This window comes from Notolabrus celidotus, chromosome 15 (genome assembly GCF_009762535.1).
Source record: "Notolabrus celidotus isolate fNotCel1 chromosome 15, fNotCel1.pri, whole genome shotgun sequence".
NCBI classification, from domain to species: domain Eukaryota; kingdom Metazoa; phylum Chordata; class Actinopteri; order Labriformes; family Labridae; genus Notolabrus; species Notolabrus celidotus.
In genome coordinates, this window is record NC_048286.1 from 16,239,775 (window position 1) to 16,259,793 (window position 20,019).

Below are 20,019 nucleotides of genomic sequence, written 5' to 3' on the forward strand. Positions count from 1 at the left end.
TGCTGTATTGAGATTGTTCAGCATTGGATAACGTTTATTTAAAGTTTGCTGTTATTCAAAATTGAGTAAAATAGTCCCCTTTCTCATTGTCTTGCGTGCAGAAGAAGACGTACCAGTGCATCAAATGTCAGATGGTGTTCTACAGTGAGTGGGACATCCAAGTTCATGTGGCCAACCACATGCTGGGTAAGAAATAACTCTCTTTTTTTTCTCATTCGTTGTAATCTCTGCTGCACTCCTGGAACAAAGTCATAAAACAGTGCTTGCCTAATATATATGTAAATATATTTTTCAACATTTGCCGAAGTATACTACCATGTGGCATCAATTTGATTAATGTGGCATTTAGGTGATTAAAATGTTAGAGGGAATGATTTTCTGAGACCAACATGGATACGATATGCAACCCACTAAGCAAATTTGACTGAATTTCTTTAATCTTTGATCATTACAAAGGCAGACAAAGTCATATAATACTTCAAAGAAAATCATATACCCTGGACTGATGTGATATATGTAATGAAATATTTGACCCTGTCTTACTCAGGCTTACAAGTGTCTGGATCACATCACCAAATAGGTGGAATTATTTCTAATATTTTCACCATCAACTGCATCCTCAGTGTTGTGCTTTCTTAAATTCATCATTTTCATTTCCCTGTGCATGTGAATGGTGAAATACACTAAGTGTGCATGCTTGTGGAGCAGAATCTCTCCACTTCAAACCACTCTGAATGAAGGGAGTTTGAAGTAGTGGAAACCTACAGATTATTGAAAAACACCAAAATATATTCTAATCAGATTGTTGAAAATTGAAACACGATTAAGCAGATTTTGAAAAATCTCCACATTGTACATTATTTTGTCTGTTTCTTGTGCCTTTTCACTTTAAGTAGTCTGTAGATCTGAATACAAGATTTGGTAAAATACTTTCACGCTCTCTGCATTTAAAGACGTCAAATCAACTGAAAAAATGGATATTTGATTTCATTGCATTTTGTATTACAAATTTATTCCAAATTTGCTATTTTCTTTTCCAAGATTCCTGAACAAAGTGTGCTGTTCAAAGACTTGCCTCCTCAAAATGTCTTTACTTTTGTTTGTCATTTGTATGCAGGCAGAATAATTTGTAGAGAACAGACAATTGGAAAACAGGTTTTCTTGCCTGCAGTAAGTAGGCGTCTGAATTCCGGTCTCACGTTCCTTTATTCATTCATTTATTCAGCTCGTTTGGCGGCTCTTTCATTACACTGCATTATCTGTTGTCTTCAGTGGGAGAGAGACTCATTGATCTGGAACCAAACCGCCTCTCTGTTTGGGACACGCTTCTAGGCGCAGGTGAATTTAAACACGGTGGGCAATTCTATCAGGACCGGTAGGCAATTCTATCAGGGACCCACTGTTTGTGCATAAACAATCAGAAGCATGTGATTTGTGATTTTGATGCTTCGGTGTATTTGCAAAGGAGAGAGACGAGCTGAGAGTGTGTAGGTGTGTATTTTGTATTCATCTTTGCGATCTGCTCACCCACTATTCTACTGGGGGTGCCTAATACAGTACCATGCCAGCATTAGTCCTTTCTCTCGCAAAGGCAGGCACGGAGCACACTGGGAGGGTAGAAAACAAACCCCCCTACTGGTTATTTTATGTCTGTCAGCCGCACAAGCACACAGTTTCCCCATAATAGTGGAATTCAGACAGCTTAAGATAACAGGAGGATAGGTGATTGGGTTATTGTCTGATGTCTTACTTCTCTGATATGCCGTTGCTTTGTATTCAACATGATCACGGGTTTCATCAGACTCCTCAAAAGGGTTTCTGTTAGATGCATTTGTTTTTTGATCTCTAAAATATGGACAAAACAAAACTCATCGTAATGGAAATTTGATGGAAAGATAAAGTTATCCAGAAGTGACTTTATTTTGTCGAACAAAGACACAAGAAGAAAACTGAATCGCCTCAGAATAATGCTGAAAATAAGTCCATCTGAAAAGGTATATAGGCATATATGCATCAGACTATTTGTGCGACACGGTAGTGTTGATCTTATAGCTTTTGAAGTGCTTGTCCCTTTAAAGATGGAATTTGTTTTAATTCAGTCCAGCCTGTTATCACTGGAAAGTCAATATGGGCCAAAAACACAGAAAAAAAAACTCATTTGGAAAAGCTCTAAATACCTTCTCTTGTGAAAAAGGGACACTTTCTCCTTTTAATGGCCATCTGCACAGGAGAGGGGAAACAGGGGGCTGGGGTCATCTCCGCTCAGCTGTCAGCGTTATTAGCGTAGGTAATGGAGCAGACGCTGGATTCATAGGGGTGTTGTTTTCATCCATGCCCCACTCCATGGTGTCAGTTCACACTGATAACTCTATATATAGTGATGTGCCGTGACATAACCATAGTGCTAAGTGTATGGAACAACAAAACCTGAGCCTGTCTCACCCAGACAAGTCCATATTAGCTGCCTTTGTAATACAATAGTCTCCCTTAACCAAGTGCACTCAGCACTCCTCCCATTGGTCTGGAGAGCTCGTGGCTGCTTCCTCTGTACGACTGCCAGCACATTTTGATGCGTAGATATTACATTCAGATGTCGGCACTGACAGTCCAGATTCAGACATGTAGTAAAGCTCTGGTGTACATCACCTCAACATTTACTGTGATAGTAGTGGTAAATGAAAGTGAAGGAGGTGGCCATGGGTGGAGAAGGGTGTGTTGCAGACCAGCCCTAGCCAAGCCTGTGAACGGCCCCACGTGTTTTAAGATGGCGGCTGCAGCCTGCTAGGGCCCAGATGGATCAGTACACATTTGCTGTACAGCTGGTCGCTCTGTTTGGGGACCTGGTGTGATACTCCTATGGAGAAAAAAATGATATCGCCACCATCCAAGGAGCAATTTAATAGCAGGCCAGAAGACAGCTGGCCACTCTTTAGTTTAGAGTTTTTTTGGCATGGCTCACTTACAGAATCGAGGGTGTCCGATTTTTCTCCAGAGACACACAGATTTATACAGCTTTCAGCTGCTGCCGTCACTATCAAACCCCTTATTTGTGTTTTTCTTTGAGATTAGAAAACAAATCTGTCCATCAGTTCAGTTTGCCATCTTGAGCAGTAGTAATTGCACTAGAAAATATTTTTAAAACCACAGTGCTTTCATAAAGTCGTCTGCCTTTTAAGAGGACCTTTGAAGGTCTTTCATTGACACAAAAGCCTGTTTGGTTTTATCAGCATGACATCATGCCGCCCCATTGCTTCACTTTGACCCCACTGTAAACTATGACATTTGGAGCCTCATGGGGGGCACGTTTTGGCCCATTTATCGCACTGTTTCAAATGTCCCTGTGTGGATTTTCAGAGCCCTGACATGTTTTGAAGCACGGGCTCTGTCTTAAAGGGTTTTAAAGGTGAAAGAGGTTTTTTCGCTTTCTGTTATATCTGCTTTCAGTCCAATTTTCTTCTCACTCCTGTCTGTTCCAAACAGCTACTGCCAAGGTGGCAGTGTTCAGAAGGACAATTGTAAACAAACAAACCAAACCACATCCCAGAAAAGTGTTTTTTGGGGTCACCTCTACGGATTTTTTTGGCTGGTGACAGCACCGAGCTTGAAGCCAAGTCAGGGAGGAGCCTCCTCTCACAGAGAGGAGCCGGTGGCCTGGTCGGCCCAGGCAGAGGGGGGCACTGGAGGGGTGGAAAGGTTTGGGGGCGGAGAGGGAAAGGCACATTTGCTGTACAGCTGGCCGCTCTGTGTGAAGCAGGCACTGTGGGCCGTTACAGAGCTGGAGAGGAGAGCAAGTGAGAGGCCTTTAGCTCTCCTCTAGTTTCTCCTCCTCCTCTCTGTTCTCTCTTTCCCCTTTCCCCTCTCTATCTGCCGTCTCTCCATTTTCCTCTGTCTCACTCTGTGGCTCTCAAATTTTCATATTAACTACGTTCCAACCTGGCATCAAAATCACTGCATTGGCTGTTAGTGGGAGAACGGGCAGGAGGCACAGTGTAACAGTATTTGAAGCTGAAAGCTGTGTTTTTCCTCGCTGAGGGCCACAAATAACCCTGGACACATATCTTCTTGTCTTGGGACACTAGAGCATCTAGGCCTGTGTGTGGTGATTACATGGTTTCCATCACTGTCTCTGTCCACATTCATTAGTATATTAAGTGCTCTTTTATAGACAGAATATGCTATTTCCATTCTTTGTTTCATTCCCTATAATCCTCTTTGATCATGTGTGTCTGATGGCGTTCCCTCCATTTCTGGGAATCATTCATAGAGCACATACACATGTAATCTGCTAACAAACACAGCCAAACACTCCTCATTTGACTCCTAGGGGGCTGGATCAGAGTCAGAACTCGATAGACAACACGGCACAGGAACAGGATCAATCTTATGAAATAAATAAGAGAACAGGCTTGGGCCAGCCAGTGGAAACAAAGGAAACCATGCGTGCCTTACTCTGAGTGTGATATCTGCCTGCTTTTATTAATTGGTGATTAATAACGCCTCTCTGTTCGTTAGCGCAGTCACCTCCCGTGCAGCCAAGTGTGTTGCTGCTAATATGCAATTATGCGCACCTTACTGCTCGTTACATTATACCTCTCCCTGACTAATGTGGCGTCCATGAGGAGAATAGAAAACAGAGTGAGCTTCAAAAAAAAAAACCTATCAATAAGATTCTCACATTCTCTGTGTTACCTCCTTCCTGTCTGTGTGGAAACAAAAAAAAGAAAAAAGGAGTTTCTTACAAATTCCTCAATGTAACCAGGAGACTGCATTAAAAGTTTTACAGCATTGCAGAGACTGTTTTGCTCTTCTCAGTGTTTTTGTTGTAAAGCAGAGGTAATTGACATCACCATGGGGATGCTCTGTTGCTAGGCCAGACAAGCTCAGTCTGATGTGGTCCTTATCTATTGATTTTCCTGACATTTCCCCACACTTCACAGACTAGGCCAACATGTGAGAAAATATCTGATGCTCTCAGTTCATACAGCCTGTTTGTACAAACTCGGAGCGAACACTTGCTGCCCCTTACTGCATTGCAATTGGTAGGTTGGTGTCACCATGGCGATTTGAGGCAAATTCCTCTCAGAGATTGGACAAACTGTTTTCAGATATCAGCTTAATCATTTTGAAGTATGAACCAGCAATTATTTACAATAATGCAGATTTATATAAACGCAACATCTTAGAAGCGTTGGATGGATTTCTTTTAAAATCCTCTTATGCAAGTCCACTTGGGGACTCAGACGACCTGAATAAAGGTAGGCTCTTCCTGTGCTTCTGGCAATGTTTTATTGATATACAGGAGGGATGTCTCCTTTAGAGTGTTAATGCCAACCCTTGTTCTGAAGCGAAGCCCATAAATACTGGATGATCAGAATTAACCTCTGCATTACTTCACCTCCCCACGGTCTCTGAGATGTCACCAAGGCCGTAGGTGCACGCGCCCCCCTGGTCTGATGGGGTTGCTTAGTAGTCTGACTGGAGGGGGGCTTATGGGAGAAGTGCAAACAGACAGTCCTGCCTCAGTAAAGGTCAGAGCTGCAACCTACACCTCTCAAATCCCAGCCTGGCCCTGATGGGACCCAGGTTCCGAGCGTGCCTTGAGATGCTTGTGGTAAGGGAGGATTACTATGAGAGTAAAGTGGTGCGCTGCATTACTTTTGGAGGTTGTCAGCAGCAATAGAAGTGTGACAGATTTGATCTAACTTTGTGTAGAGGCTGTTACTTGGTGTGTTTTTGGAATGACACGCACGCTGGGACACAAGTAGCTATCATATGTCACTGAGTATAAAACGGTTTAAACATTGTTCTGAACATTTCCTTTTTGTACGCTTCATAGGTGTGGAGTGGTCTGTTTGAGGATACATACTGATTGTAAAGATTACCCTAAAAAGTTTGAACTCTCTTTATAGTGCACAGTTGTGGTTTTTCCAAAGTACCAAGTAACGAATGACTATCCTCATCGAACTTTGGCGGTGTGAATGGCAGACAGGGGAGGAGAGGGGAGGGGGATAGGGTTCTGAAAGGCCCCCCAGCGTCAAAGCCTTAATAATCATGTGAGCAGCGCTGGACTTCATTACCCTCCTGTTCGACAGGCCGAGTGCCAGCCTGGATTGCTGGCTGGCTGTGGCAAGGTCAACGGCGGAGGAAAAACCAGTTACTGTGTTACTCTGGAGCGGAATGGAGAGGGGCGGCCATCTGTCAGCTCAGGCCTGCCATACCCGCAGAGCAAATGGACACGGGCGGCCAGAGGAGAGGCCACAGACACCCATAGAGTTAAACCCAGTGAGCATAACACTGAGGCATGGACACAGATCCAGCCAAAGAGATGGGCCTTGGTACCACTAAAACACATATATACACACACATTGCGGGGAAGATAAGGCTATCTCCAAGAAATTTGGCAGCAGCTTGTGTGTGTTTATGCATGTTTGTTTTAGTGTCAGCGCACTATTGGGCCCCTACTGTTTTAAGTCCAGATGGCAAACCATTTGATAAAAAGTTGATAAAAGTTTTGCTCGGCTTGCCAGGGGTAAATGTTTTAATCATAGTGTTTCTTTATGAAGACAAAAACCTTGTAAATCTGGGTGCTGAAATGCTATTATTGCCTCTTGGACCACACTTTATATTTCAGCAGGGACAGTGAGTAAGGGATCTGGTCGAAGCAACATGTTTTCTTAATAACAACAACACAAACAACACCACCATTTTATATATACCCCACTTTGATGTCACGCTCTTCCTTGTCAGCTTCTAGTTTTAGTGTTTCACCTTGCTGGGTGTTTTTGTCGGCGTCTGAGTCGCTCCGACCCTCTCTGCGAGGACCTTTACGATGCCCTCTGGCCAAAGTGGAAGAACCCTGTGGAATGTTCCAAAGCTCTCTAATAGGTTTCAGGTGCTGCGGGCCACCGGCCAGCCCCCCACCATCACCCCACTCTGTGTGTCTTGTGTGATAGGACTCCCTGCTCAACAGTCAAAGCACCGCCATTTCTCCTCTAAAAGGAGAAAGGGCAGAGCGATGAAATGGAGACCTGTCATTGTTTACAGCGAAAATCTTAACTGGTCTTAAAAATAAATGATTTTCTTGTCCATTTGTTTACTCTCAGCCATGTGCATCCCCTCCAACTGACATTTTCAGCATTTACATTCTGCTCAAAGAAAGTAAAACAAATTCTCTCACACATATGGTTGAAGTTGAGGCAGCTTTGCAATTTGCATCTCTTATCATTCCACAACTCAGCACAGCTTAAGTTCCTCCTTGTCTCTTCCTCCTGCACCCACAGCGCCGACCCCCCTGGCTTCAGCATCAACATGCTCCGGAAAACAGGGAGATGGTCCTGGGCGATTCCCCCCTCCCCACATTAATGGAAACCACACAGGAACTCCCTGGATGAAAGCTTTATTAGTTATTAAGGTTTAATGTTGATATCAGTGCTTATATGTTTACTGGAGTGCACGGGGCTGCTGATGTGGAATTGTCAGAGAGGTGCAGATTTAGTATGGAATTAGTGTACACCCAGGATTTAATTAAGGGGATCTATTTCCATCTTGTTAGAAAGAGATAATGTGAGTACTGCATGCATCATAGGTTACCATATTAAATGCTGCATCCTGTAACAGCATTATATCCACTCTAGTAGTGTTTGTAGATTATATAAAGGAAACAGCGTTCTTCATTTGGCTGAAAGAATTGTAACTTTAAGACGGCTTAAGCTAAGTACGTGTTATGCATAACACAACTCCTCGATGCGCAATACTTTTTGTATCTGTATGTCTTTTCACTGAGACGAAACACACGTGACATTCATTAGAGGTAAAATGATCACACTTGTACTTTCCTCATATGTCTCGTTCCATTTCCAGCGTGACGGCTGAGTGTGAACACTGAAGCGACATGGCCTCTTTGTCTCTCCATTTGTCCCGGCACTGCCTAGAGACGTCAACCTTAAGCCACTCACTCTCTGATTAATCTTTAACATTTATAATTACTAATTAAGTTAGTAAGAGACTTTTAATGTAGTCCTCCTTCAATGGGGAGCAGAGAGGACAACAGATCATTAGCTTCAATAATGAACGCGGATGAAACAGATAATGGCCTATGATAGGTGAATACTGACAGTTATATTAAATGAGGCGAGTATATGGGAAACGCTGTGAGCATGTAGCGCTTTATGCGTTCAAAGACGTGTAGACTAGGTGCTAAAATACTCCAACAACTCGAGAGTTGCTTGAAGAATGAAGAAATCTTAGAGATAGTTAATGCAGTCAAGGCTATAGAAGAAAACAGTATGCGAACACTCTAGTTTGCATTTCGTATATGATTTATTCCTGCAGTGGTAATTGTGTCAACCCCAGTTTCAAGTACAGATTTTATTTATTCATTCGCACTGGTTTCATTGAGTTTTTGGTCTCCCTAATGCCTTCGGTGTATCTCATTATCACATTATTACATTAGTGTCTGCATTATCCTGGTGGCTGTAAGTTGCTGCCCATTAAAAGAGTCATTTCATCTCAGCTTTTTTTACCTTAACGACGATGCTACTCTGGCACATTCGGCGAGCCTTCCCACTTTGGGGAGGGTGCTTATGCCATAATGATTATTATCATTAAGAAGATATTAATGTGCTTAGTGTTTGCGACCCAGCTGCTCATCATGGCCTGAGCTCCCTGTCGGGGAGGGGAAGAGAGCCGCTGCCAAAACGGACAGTGCACGTAGGCCACCGCCCACCTGTCCAGAGGTTTTCAGGGTCAGTGGAGGTCACACCTACCTGCCTCCCCGCCCTCTGCTGAACCAGAGGAGGGATGGCTCAGAACATAAAATTGGAGGAGACGAATTGTGTTATGTGGAAAGAAGTTAACAAGCACTACTGAATGTATTCTGGGTATTTTAAAACGTATCTTCAATTACAAGCACGTTACTCTGACACTAAATCAGCATATTGTTAATTATGGTTATGTTACTTTCCTGTGAAGGGAGATGTGTTCCCATGCAGAGATTAATGACGCATTAACTGTTTATTTTGAAGCCATGATAGTTTAAATTTTGATGTAAGATGCTTACTTTCCAAATTATGAAGACCTCTAATAACCTTTATTTTTTTGTATTAAAAACAAGATGCAGTGGCAGGATGTTGTATCAGTCCACCAATTTTGAAGCCTTATGCGCGCACACACATATAGACAGTGTGTGGCTGTACACAGCCTGGCTCAGCATCCTCCAGTCTCTCTCAGTTTCAGATTGCTGCTTCATTAAGGCTTGGAAAAGAAACCCATGGTTACATTTAATCAAACCAATCGGTATGGCAGACCAACATAATCAATCACAATCCTTATCCAATATGTTACATTCTGTAACTACCAAGCTGGCTTGGAGAAAAGTCAATTATGGCTGCTCTCTCTGCTCCTCTGCCTGGCTTGCTGTGATATTATACAGTTTCTGCAGTTGTTTTCATTATGCAAACATGGACTGTGTGCATCTCTCACATCCAGCCTTCTCCTATTCATACAGCCATTTCCTATTTCCCTCCTCTTTATGCTGCTAGTTCTTGTATGATCCATGGACAGAAGGTTTGTTGGAGGGTATATGTGCCGTATCTGGAATAATCAGATAAACTATTAATGATTTTTGCTCTCAAACTAACGCTGGTGTTACACAGCGGGCTGCAGTCAGTGATCTTGTTCATATTTCATATGTTTCATGTCCGTATGGATCTCTTCTCACTGTCTGTCTCTGAATGAAATCATCTAGGGTTTGTTTCCATACTTCTACTCTCATCCCTGAATGCAAACACACTACATTTTGCACTAATACACATTACACGCCCACACACAAACACTGTAAACATGCTCACGTACTGTACACACACTCATCACTCAACCTATCAATCCTTTTCTTTTCTCTCTCCCTCATCTTGTGTGTTCTTTCTCCCCAGCTTTTCACTTCAACGCTCAGCCTTATGCACAATCAACGTGCTCAATGCAATACACACGAGCAAGGAAACACACAAAAGCACGCACACACAAGGTAGCTAGGTTGGTGGGGGCCACGGCTGCAGCTCTTCTGCGCAGTCCCAGAGTGGCTCCCGGGGCTCGGCTGCCAGTTGTTTGCCAGCGTCTCCGGGTGGAATTCATTCAAATTAAAGCGGTGGAATGAGGCCCGAGTCCCAGAATGCCTCGTCCCTCTCCTTCATCAGCATTCCGCCGATGAGAGTAATTAAAGCAGAAATTAATTCTGCTGTAAGCAGAGGAGCCACAGAATAACTGATATTAGAGGCTGGATGATGAATGCTTGGCATCAAGGGAGGTCTCAGGGGAGGAAGGGGAAATTCACAGATCTCTTTTTCTTTCTTTCTTTCTTCCTTTCTTTCTGTATCATTCCCCTTCCCCTCTCTTTTGCTCTATTTGCCCACTCGTGTGTTTTAATGTCTTTGGTTTATGTTGTCTACATTTCTCCCTATGTCTGCTCACTGCTTGCCCCCTTCTCATCTCTTCATTTCTCTCATCCTCTGCAGAAACATTTGTCCTTCTACGCTGCCTAAAGATTGCCACAGACAGCCAAAGCCATTGGTTTTAAGCATGACTGAAGACATCTCCACTAAGCCCCCTTTGCTCAGTAACAGTATTTCACATTCTGTCAGCACCAGTGCTCTCATTTTCAGTCAACAGGCATATTAGAGTGTACTGATGCTGCAAATGCTAGTGCTTTGTTGTTTGTCAACAGAAGCCAAAATGGAGAATGCTTCCAGGTGAATTCTGTGATACCAGGGTCACACTATTAAGTGTTGAGAAATAAAACGAAATCAATGTTACTGTTAATCAGCAAGTGAGCAACCATAGAAATGCAGTATTATTGAATTAGACTGTGTGTATAGAGTGGCTTGGAGCTCCACGCAATGTACTATTTCCAAGACAAACTTTCTTTTCTCTCAGTTAAAAACTGAACCTCGAAGCTCTCCAGATGATGTGATAGTCTACCCAGGATGATTCAATGATCCCCCACGTCCCCTGACACTTTATTTTTGGAATAGCACATCTTCAGCAAGAGCAGTCACAAGACTAAAAGACAAACAACTGAACTCATGAAACACTGAGGGTGGATGAGGCTGTCAGAGAGCCTGTTTTCCTCTCTTAGAATCAAATGGAATTGAACAAAGGTTAGCTCTATGGGGCTTTATGGTAATGTGATATACGATGCTGCCATGGAATTTGCCAATGCATGTCTTAGCACTGTCTGACTCCAAGGAGGGAGTGAATGGTAATTATGCTGACCTCTGCCCCCCCCCCTCTCTTATTCTGCCCTCTGGGTAAAAAGCCTGAGGAGCTAATAAACAATAGATAGATTTGTCTTGTTTGTATTTCGGCTGCCGTACCCTTAATGACACACGAGATTGGTCTCTTTCTTGAAAATAATACATGCCAAGATGTGCTGGTAGTTGTATTGCATTTTTAATTGGTTTGTGCAAGAATATCTCAATCAGATGTAAATGAATTGGAGCTCAACCTGAGTGGTACTGGGTGTTATTAAGAATTTAGCAGGTTGGCGTGGAGTTGAAACACAGCATGAATGATTAGGAACCATAAAAGGCAAAAATAGAGAGGAGATGCAAACTGGAGACAGGGCCTAAACCAACTTCAGACCTGTTGCTGTCGTCAGGTAGTGGGACTGAAAAGCTGAGGTTTGACTTCACAAGCAGGGCTCAATTATTATAAGTCTTTAGGAGACACACAGGCTGTATTTACCCTGCTGTTCGCAGCTTGCAGTTTTACGGCTGATGCACAATATATTAAGTCTGCAAGTAACCACTGTTTTGATAGACAGATAGTCATCAATGATCGGAACAATTATTCGAACAATTTGAATGGCACAATAACTTAATAGTTGATATTGAGGGATTAGCTCTTTAATGTAGCAACGCTCTTTACACTCTAAACATGCCACAAAATTCTAATCATGTAAAACAGATGATTTAGTCTTAATCTGTATTATAGTCAAAGTTTGCTCCGCCTTTTTGTGGAGTGGAGAGGAGGAAGAGAAAGATGACGCGTTATACGGGAAAGATTTGAAGGTGAGGGACTGAAAATGTCGAACTCACACAGTGTGGCTCTAACTTTAGACCCATAAGTTGAATGCCAGCATGCCCTGTCCTCAAAAGCTCATGCATTACGGACATATTTCAATAAAAAGCAAATTCCATGTTACAAATCCTCGGGCTGCTCTTGTCTTTGCAACATTAAGTCAAATGCTCCTGGACTTTCACACCAGTCCCTATTACGTTGCTATGTGTTGTTTAGTGGTCACTGCACTACAGAGATAGTTAGGATGTGGGATGTCTCACTCTGTTTTGTTTACCTGTATCCTCCTGGTCACTGTGTCTCGGAGGCCACTCTCGGCAAAGATAGTAAAGAGACAAGATGTCTCACTCCTTAACAATTTTGATAACGATCTTATGTCTTTGAATGAAAACATGTGCAATGATTTTACCAACTTATTGACTTTTAAGTTTGTCTGTGACTTATTTTGTCATCGATTTTTGTTGATTGGACCTCTGATGATACATGGCACATCGTGAGAGACACCAGAAGGACACCATGTGATGAGCCGTGATGGTAGTATTCAGTATGGCAGAAAATAGGAAGAATAATTGAAAGTAGAGGATGTCTATTATTGTCTTGCACAAGCACGATATCATATCACCCCTCTCTTCCATTTCATTTGGCTTTTTCACTCTTGTATTTCCTTTTTTCCCTCTTTTGGAAAGAGTATTTGAAGCAGGAAGCAGAAATAGCATTCATACAGTAAAGGCACTTCCTTTAAATTATTTAGTAATGGTATCTTTTTATAGACCCAAGGCTTACCTATGGCCCTTACTAAAAGCTCTGTACTCAGAAGCAGTTTTTCAGAGTGTATCTCTGCTGTGGATCATGTTGCTGTAGCGCATGATATTTCTTTCTATCATTCAGGCTGGCATCGCCGTTATGAAAAGGGAGGGTGCATCTTGATGTCTGCCATCCTGGAAACGACGACAGCATTGTTTGTTTGTCTACTTTGTTCCACACACCAATAAAAAAACACTCAAAATGAAACCTTGGTGTAACGATGACCTTAAACGCAATGACACTCTTTCCCATAACATTGTCCTGTCCAATAGTCCAGAACTCCCCAAGAGGCTTTACAGCAAGTCTAGGAGGAACCAAATGAGAGAGAAATCGATTACTTTCCTCTCTCCACTGTCTCTGCCCTGGCTGAATTACTGAAACAAGATGCTGCACTTAGAGGAGTCTTCGGAGAGGCAGAGGGAGAGAGAAAGAGAGAGGTGGGAGAGAGAGAAACACTTTTAGGGACATGGGTGCCATTTAGACCAGGACCATCTTCTCGGAGAAAGCCACTAAAAGCAGTGAATGATCGTCTTCCTGTCCCTGTCTGGGAGGTGGTTAGCCTCCTGTGGTTAGGTGAATACACAACATACACTCAGGTTTGAGGTCAAAGCAAGATCATTAAAAAAGAATATTAATTTCTGAAGACCAGCACGACAATCATACATACATCACCGGACCAACTTATCCTTAACTCGGGGTACACATGTCATAGTTATGGCACATCAGACCAGGCCACATGGAGCCTAGCGATGTTGTTTTCTAAATTCCAAATGTCAAATGGGTGTTGTTTAACATCCACACCAGGTTTTATTGTCTGAACTATGAAGATGAAAATGAATCCGGCTCGTTTGGTAGACAGAACGTGGTGCTTAAGGGACCCAATCCCTGTAAGTGCCATTAAGTGGAAATTGCCGTTCACATATTCCAGTGGTTTGATTAATTATACTCTCTCATGTGCTTTCATAAAGGCCCAATGAAATATGGGGAGCAAATTGCATTGTGTTCCTGTATCCTGTTATGTAAAAGCAGTTTAATTATTGACACATGTTTTGCCACCTGGCAGGGGGAAAGGATGGTTGGACATGAATAGGAATCATACGATAGATGCTACGTACGGGTGGAGCTAGCACTTGAGATGCCATGTATTTCCATATCTGTGACTCACTTTATGTCCTATCTGTACCTCGCATCAGGTTTGTCTGTTGAATCAGAGCAAAGAGCAGAGGTGATCAGCCGGATGTGTCACACATGTGAGGGAAGCATTTTGTGGCAGTGACTGCTCTTTAAAACCTGTTTAACTGTGCGGCAGGACTGCTTTTTGAAAGGTCTCTTCTGATAAATATGTAGTTAAGGAGATATTTTGTGAAGGCTACATCGTCTCTCCAGGGGATTAAAAGATCACTGCTGGCTTTGTGTGATATCTTAAGATAGCTGCTTTTGATCAGAGCACAGGCTTAGGCACTGCTTAGTAACTGACACGCTTTGAAATCAAGGAAGCAGTGAAGGAAGACAATAAGCAAATTTGCAGTTTTAATGTTACTTTCTTTATTCTTTATGCTTTATTCCTTTTTTTTCTTTATTCATGGGCCGTGTTTTCCAAGTCCAGTGCCCTCTGCTGCCACGGAGACCAAATAACACCAGTGTCAGGGCCCTTCTGTTGTAGCCAGTAGTACTTAGGCTCCACTCTATTTTGTATTCTACAGTGTATGTGAAGGTATTAGCTCATAAAACCCTCCTACTGTCATATGAACCCGCAGCCGTCCCTGAGCTCTATATGAACAGCAGGGCTCTGATACTTAGTCCCAAGCTGTTCCTGTTTGCCCAAAACGATCAGGCCTGGCCTCGTGCTCTCTACCTGATCTAGTTGACTGGGCTGTGTAAGTTAGGTAGGCAGTCCCTGTCTCCATCGCCCCCCTCCTCCTTCCCAATATGTGCTTGGACCCGTGCTCAGGCTGCACCTTTTGTGTTCCACAGGGATAGGGGGGCCAGATGGAGGAATTTGATTAACCAGCAGTGGAGGACCAAATGTTCAATTGGATACAGAACCAGTTGGAAAGGCGGGAGGGAGCGAGGGATGAGGCAGGGTAGAGGGAGAAATCTAAAATGGCTGGTCATGTGCGCCGGCCAACACTTTCCAAAGGGGAGCCCAAACAGACACTGAGGTGTAGTAATGCAGAAGCCCTTTTCCAAGTACCAGCTGGGCCTTTTAGGAGCCTCTATCCCCACAGCAGACACTCGGCAGCCTCAGAGCAGCTTGACTTTACCATATGTGGAACTTTTTTATGCTCCACCTGGTTTCCCCAGGGGACCCTTGCCACTGGGACGCCGGAGGCAGGTGAATTGCTCTTAATGCAAGGCACTGAATCACTGGGCCAACAACATGAGGGAAGTGCCTAGGGAGAGGAAATGGATCTGCAGAAAGACTGGCACGGACCGGCGCGACCTTGGAGCTAGTGCCTGCTGCGGAGCAGGAAAAGAGGCCGAGTGATGTGTTTTTTGTTCCTGCACTTACTCACACCTCCACTTTGACAATAACCACATTTGATTTTCTAATGTAAAATTAAGTATTAAGTCATGAGGTATTTTTTTTTCTGACTGAAACTCAATCCATTTGTAAACTGGATTCCTTTCTTAGGTTCAGTTTAGAGCCTCCTTGACTTTTGACTTCCTCGCTGACCCTTGTGTTTCACCTTTAATTTTTTCATACTGATTTAAGTTTTCCAGAATGAATTAAGTAAATACATTTTGCTATACTCCTGTACAGCCCTTTTGTCAGAGACCATTTCTGGCAGACAAACTGATACTTTTCTCAGTAACATCAGCTTTCGTACCTCTGTTGGGTAATAGATTTTTCCTCTTACGTTTTAAGAGCCCAGACCATCAGGACAGGTAGGTCGGATGAGGGAGATTTTACTGGCCAGTGGGGGTGTGGTCACTCTCCTGCCTGCACCTGTCTCACTGAGTCTGTGGCATAAAGCCAGAGGTCAGGGGTCACCACAGGGGGCTGTCAAGGTCAAAGGTTTATCACTCTCTGAGGGGTCTTGGAGCCATCACTCAGACCCTACAGTACGCACGATCTGCCCAGTTGAGGTTTTTTTTTTCTTCCCCCACTTTTTCTAATCCTTCCAAATGGCTCGGGCAAAACTCCTGACAGCAGCAAGAGAAACAAACTGTGGGGTGTGGAGCTCTAAGCCATCAGCTGGAGATTTCACTTTGAAAAGATTCCCTTTTTACTCGCTGCCCTTTTCCACCAATCAGAGGGCCCGCCAGAGTCCAGGCACCCAGAGCAGCTGCCCTCTGACCCTGCCAGCGGTCGTTGGTTTATTTTGTTTGGGCATTTTCGAGAGGATGGGGCTGCTTTTGACAGGTCAGGCAGCAGGACTTGGATGAGGTCTTTAGCAAAGACAGCCAGAGAGGGAGAATTTCACAGCTCGAGAAAAGGCTCAAGCTACCCCTGGCTGGTGTTGCAGTTCCAGTATTACACTCATATTGCTGGAGAGGTTGTCATATTCATTGAGACATGTGGAAAATGGCCCATTTTGGGGGGGAAAGAGGAGCCATTCATGCAAAGTCAATTCCATCAAGCAGACAGAAATTCCACGATACCCCTGTTTATGCAGCTGTGCCCTCCGATCAAATTACACCAATCCTCTTGCTGCTCCCAAACCTCCTTTTACCCCTTTAGCCACCCCCCCAAAAAACCTCCTCTGAATGTGCCAGAAGCCTCAGATGGGTCTCTCACTCACTGGGGAGAGTAGGAGAAGGTAAGGAGACATGAGGGGGCACATAACCCAGAGTTCCATCTACCCGCTGCAGTAATTGGGGCAGAGCCACAGTGCTTCCATGGGTCAGAGGAGGGGCCTGTCATGTGAGGGGCACGTAGGGGCGAGCAAAGGAGGCACCTCCCTTGAGAAGTACTAACCGTCATGCTGTAGCACCAACTCTGACAGACCGGGGGGAATGGACCCGCAGCATCGAGCCTGTCAGCTGTTCCAACAGCGCAGAGCGATCGCGGAGCCCTCCACCGGGACTGTATTACTGAAGGCTTTTCTTCTCTGCCTCTGTTTTATTTTTTGGGGTGGGGAGGGCAGGGTTGCGAGTCTATGTGTGAGAGGGGGTGTTGAGGGGTATAATTGAGAGCACAGAGGGAGCTTCGTCTCTCCATCTTATGATTTGGAGGTGAAGACAAGCGCCCTCGGGGGCCCCCTGTCAGAGCTTTTGGGCGCGCTCAGTGCAGACTTCAATAAAAACACACAAAAAGAATTCCCCACAAGGGCGCCCGGCTGAATTGCTGACGCCAATGTAAAAGATTCCGTTTTCTGTGAATCATTTAGTACGCGACCCTGAGCTCTCTACACAACGTGACAATAACAGGAAACCCCCCACCTCTTCCCCCTTATTGTGAAGAAATGAAAATTGCAGCAAACCCGGAGAATTCCGAATTATTTTTTTCACACGTGCAATTTCACACATCGATCACCCTCTGCCACTCCTCCGTTTTTCCTCTTCCCCTCCCACCTCTCACTCCTCTTTTCTTCTCTCCCTCACTGTATTCCTGTCATGACAAATGTCAAACACAGTCCGTTAGGAGTGTGTTTTTTCTTTTTGGTAACCAAGAGCTTGCCAAGTCGAATGTGCACTGGGACAAGACTGCTGCGGAAGCATCACATTGGAGCATCAGCATCAGATATTTCTGTGAAAGTAACAGAAATGTTTGAAGGTGTTGTCACAAGCTCACAGGTTCCTGCTGTTTGTGTGCACCAGAGGGAAATGGCGCCTTCTCACCCCTTTTGTCTCCTCCCTCCCTATTGTTGTTTTTAAACTTATTTCTCTGTTTAGTTGTTATCACTTTTACTGTGGTTAAGAATCTCAGCATGGCTGTTTTTTTGTGGGGGTTCTGACAGAGGGGGTCGGTGTTGTAGTCAGAGTTAAAATTAGAGGAGTTGCTTTTCTGTGTGACTTGGAGACATGTCATCTTCTAGAAGCAGTGGGGAGTCTGTCAGTCACAGCCATGGTGTGTTTTAATCATCTCTGTCCCACTTGGAGATGCGCTGACGGTTAGAGTGAGGGTTCCCTCCCCTGGACAATACCAGTATGCTAGAATCTCATACACTCTGATGTCAGACGTAGCAACCAGTTAAGAAATATGAGATGTTTCTTCCTCGAGTTAATCCTACAAATTCAATGGGGGAATCAAGCGACGTCTGGTGAATTTGAAGACATATCACAAGTGCGTTTGAAGGTTTTTGTGATCTTTCAAACAATGTGACAGCTTGAAGGAGATTGGCAACAAAATAGCAGGAGTTTGTCACTATAATAAGAGAGTGAGGCTGATAGAATAATCAAAACCCACGACATCTTAGAAGCTTAATGAGCGAGGGCTCCCCCCAAGCGAGCAATAATAACAGTGTTTTGTAATTCTATAGCCCTTTTAATAATACTCCAAGGGATTTTAAATAGACATTTCTTTGTAAAGCAAAGTGGGTTAGGCTGCAAATTATATTTTCCATAATGTGATGTAGGAAGTGAGTCTTTACAGTGCGACGCAATGAGAGAACGTACATCTAAAAAGTGAAAAAACACAGCCTCAGAGTCAGGCTGCAGATTCTGTTAACCCATGGCCACTACACTACACCCATCCAGCACACCCTCCTTTAACCCCGGTCTGTGCATGCTCCTTGCAGATCTCTCCTGAGATATGGCCTCTCATTTCTTAGAGCATCCTCTGACAGTCTTAATGGACAAGTAGTCTCTCTACAAGACCAGGAGAGCTCTTGCTGCAAAGACCACTCTGGGCATGTCTGGGATAAGTACTGTTTTCTCCTCCAGCGTCTCCGACCGGCCAAGGCTGTGTTTATGGGCAGAAATTAAACAGAGCCATCCGACAGCAGCGAACCACAGAGAGGGGAAAGGAAGGGAGATTCTGTTTGATGCTTTTCTCACCTGAGGACAAATACACAAAAGAAAAACTGGAAACAACATGACTGTAATTATGGAAAAAAATATTGGGAGATTAGGTATTTGTATAATTATATAGTATGATAAATGTAAAAGTTGAGAAATATAACTCTTAATGTCTCTTGTAATTGCAGTTTGAGCCAGAGGAGATTTACATTTTAAGCATTTTATGTTCACTCAAGTGACGTTCACCACCAAATTGAGCTTTAAACAGAAGTACTTAGAGAAATATTCCTTTAAGCCCCTAAGCAATTAGTCCAACTGCCCGCCTTTGTCCACCTACCCATTGTGTTCTTTGTGGAAACCATTCTCTTATACCTCCATTTACTTCATCCTTTGAGACGCCATTGGAAATCCAGGGCTGCGAGTTGAACCCACAGTTGGTTTAAGTGTAATGAAATGTATGTCATGTCTCCGGCTCTCTCCCTCTGGCTTCCCCTCACCCCTGGCCCCCTGAAAGCACTGCCTTTGACAGGAAGGCCTCTGTGGCTTCTTCTGCAGTGATCTTTAGCCCCTTCAGGTCCCATTGACTATTTCAGGACATCCCTGCGATTTGAGGGTGGACTCAACCGTTCACGCACGCTTCAGAGCATTGACTGAGAAGAAAACAGACAGAAAGATGGATTTGAAGCCTCGTACGACTAAAACAGACCTCTGGGAAATCCTACTCTGATGCTTGGCCATACTGAGAAAAAAAAATTGTTATCGTCTTGGTTATATTTTTCTGTAGTCTTATTGTAAAACACCAAGTCGTCAGAGCTTATTATACATGCTGTGCATTTGTGCTCTTTTACTCTGCAGTTTGCCGATTTTCTGTCCCGTCTGCCCTATAATGCACACATAATAGAAACTATAGCAACAGAAGTCAGGTGCCGTTTCTGCAAAAGGACTCAAGCTGAGCCATTCCAGATGATGCACATTTAAATCTGAATGTATATTAACTCAGTTCCTGGTATCTGTTTATTCATCATATGTTCAATCTTTATGCAGATGATGCCGCACAATTCATGCATGGACAACTTAGCTTGCATCCATGTGTGTGTGTTCACAATGCAATGTATGCGATTCACCTGAAGCTTCTCTAATGTGCGACTGTGTGTATGAGTGTTTGTTCCCTTGTGTACATCTGTGTGTGGACGTGTGTCTGTGCATGGATATCGCAGCTTGGAGAGAGTGTGCATGTCCACT

The 20,019-nt window shown here is 43.8% G+C and overlaps 1 protein-coding gene across 16 annotated transcripts in view; it reads left to right on the plus strand.

Annotated features, from left to right (window-relative positions):
- The window catches only part of LOC117826867 (zinc finger protein 521), a 97,356-nt gene that overhangs the window by 50,488 nt on the left and 26,849 nt on the right, over window positions 1-20,019 (plus strand). For 15 of the 16 annotated variants that reach the window (XM_034703260.1, XM_034703258.1, XM_034703251.1 and 12 more), the window contains one exon: window positions 102-186. In XM_034703260.1, coding sequence (XP_034559151.1) covers window positions 102-186 — 85 coding nt within the window. Of the gene's footprint in view, window positions 1-101; window positions 187-7,280; window positions 8,465-20,019 lie in introns of those variants that run through there. The other variant, XM_034703257.1, reaches the window with a different exon arrangement.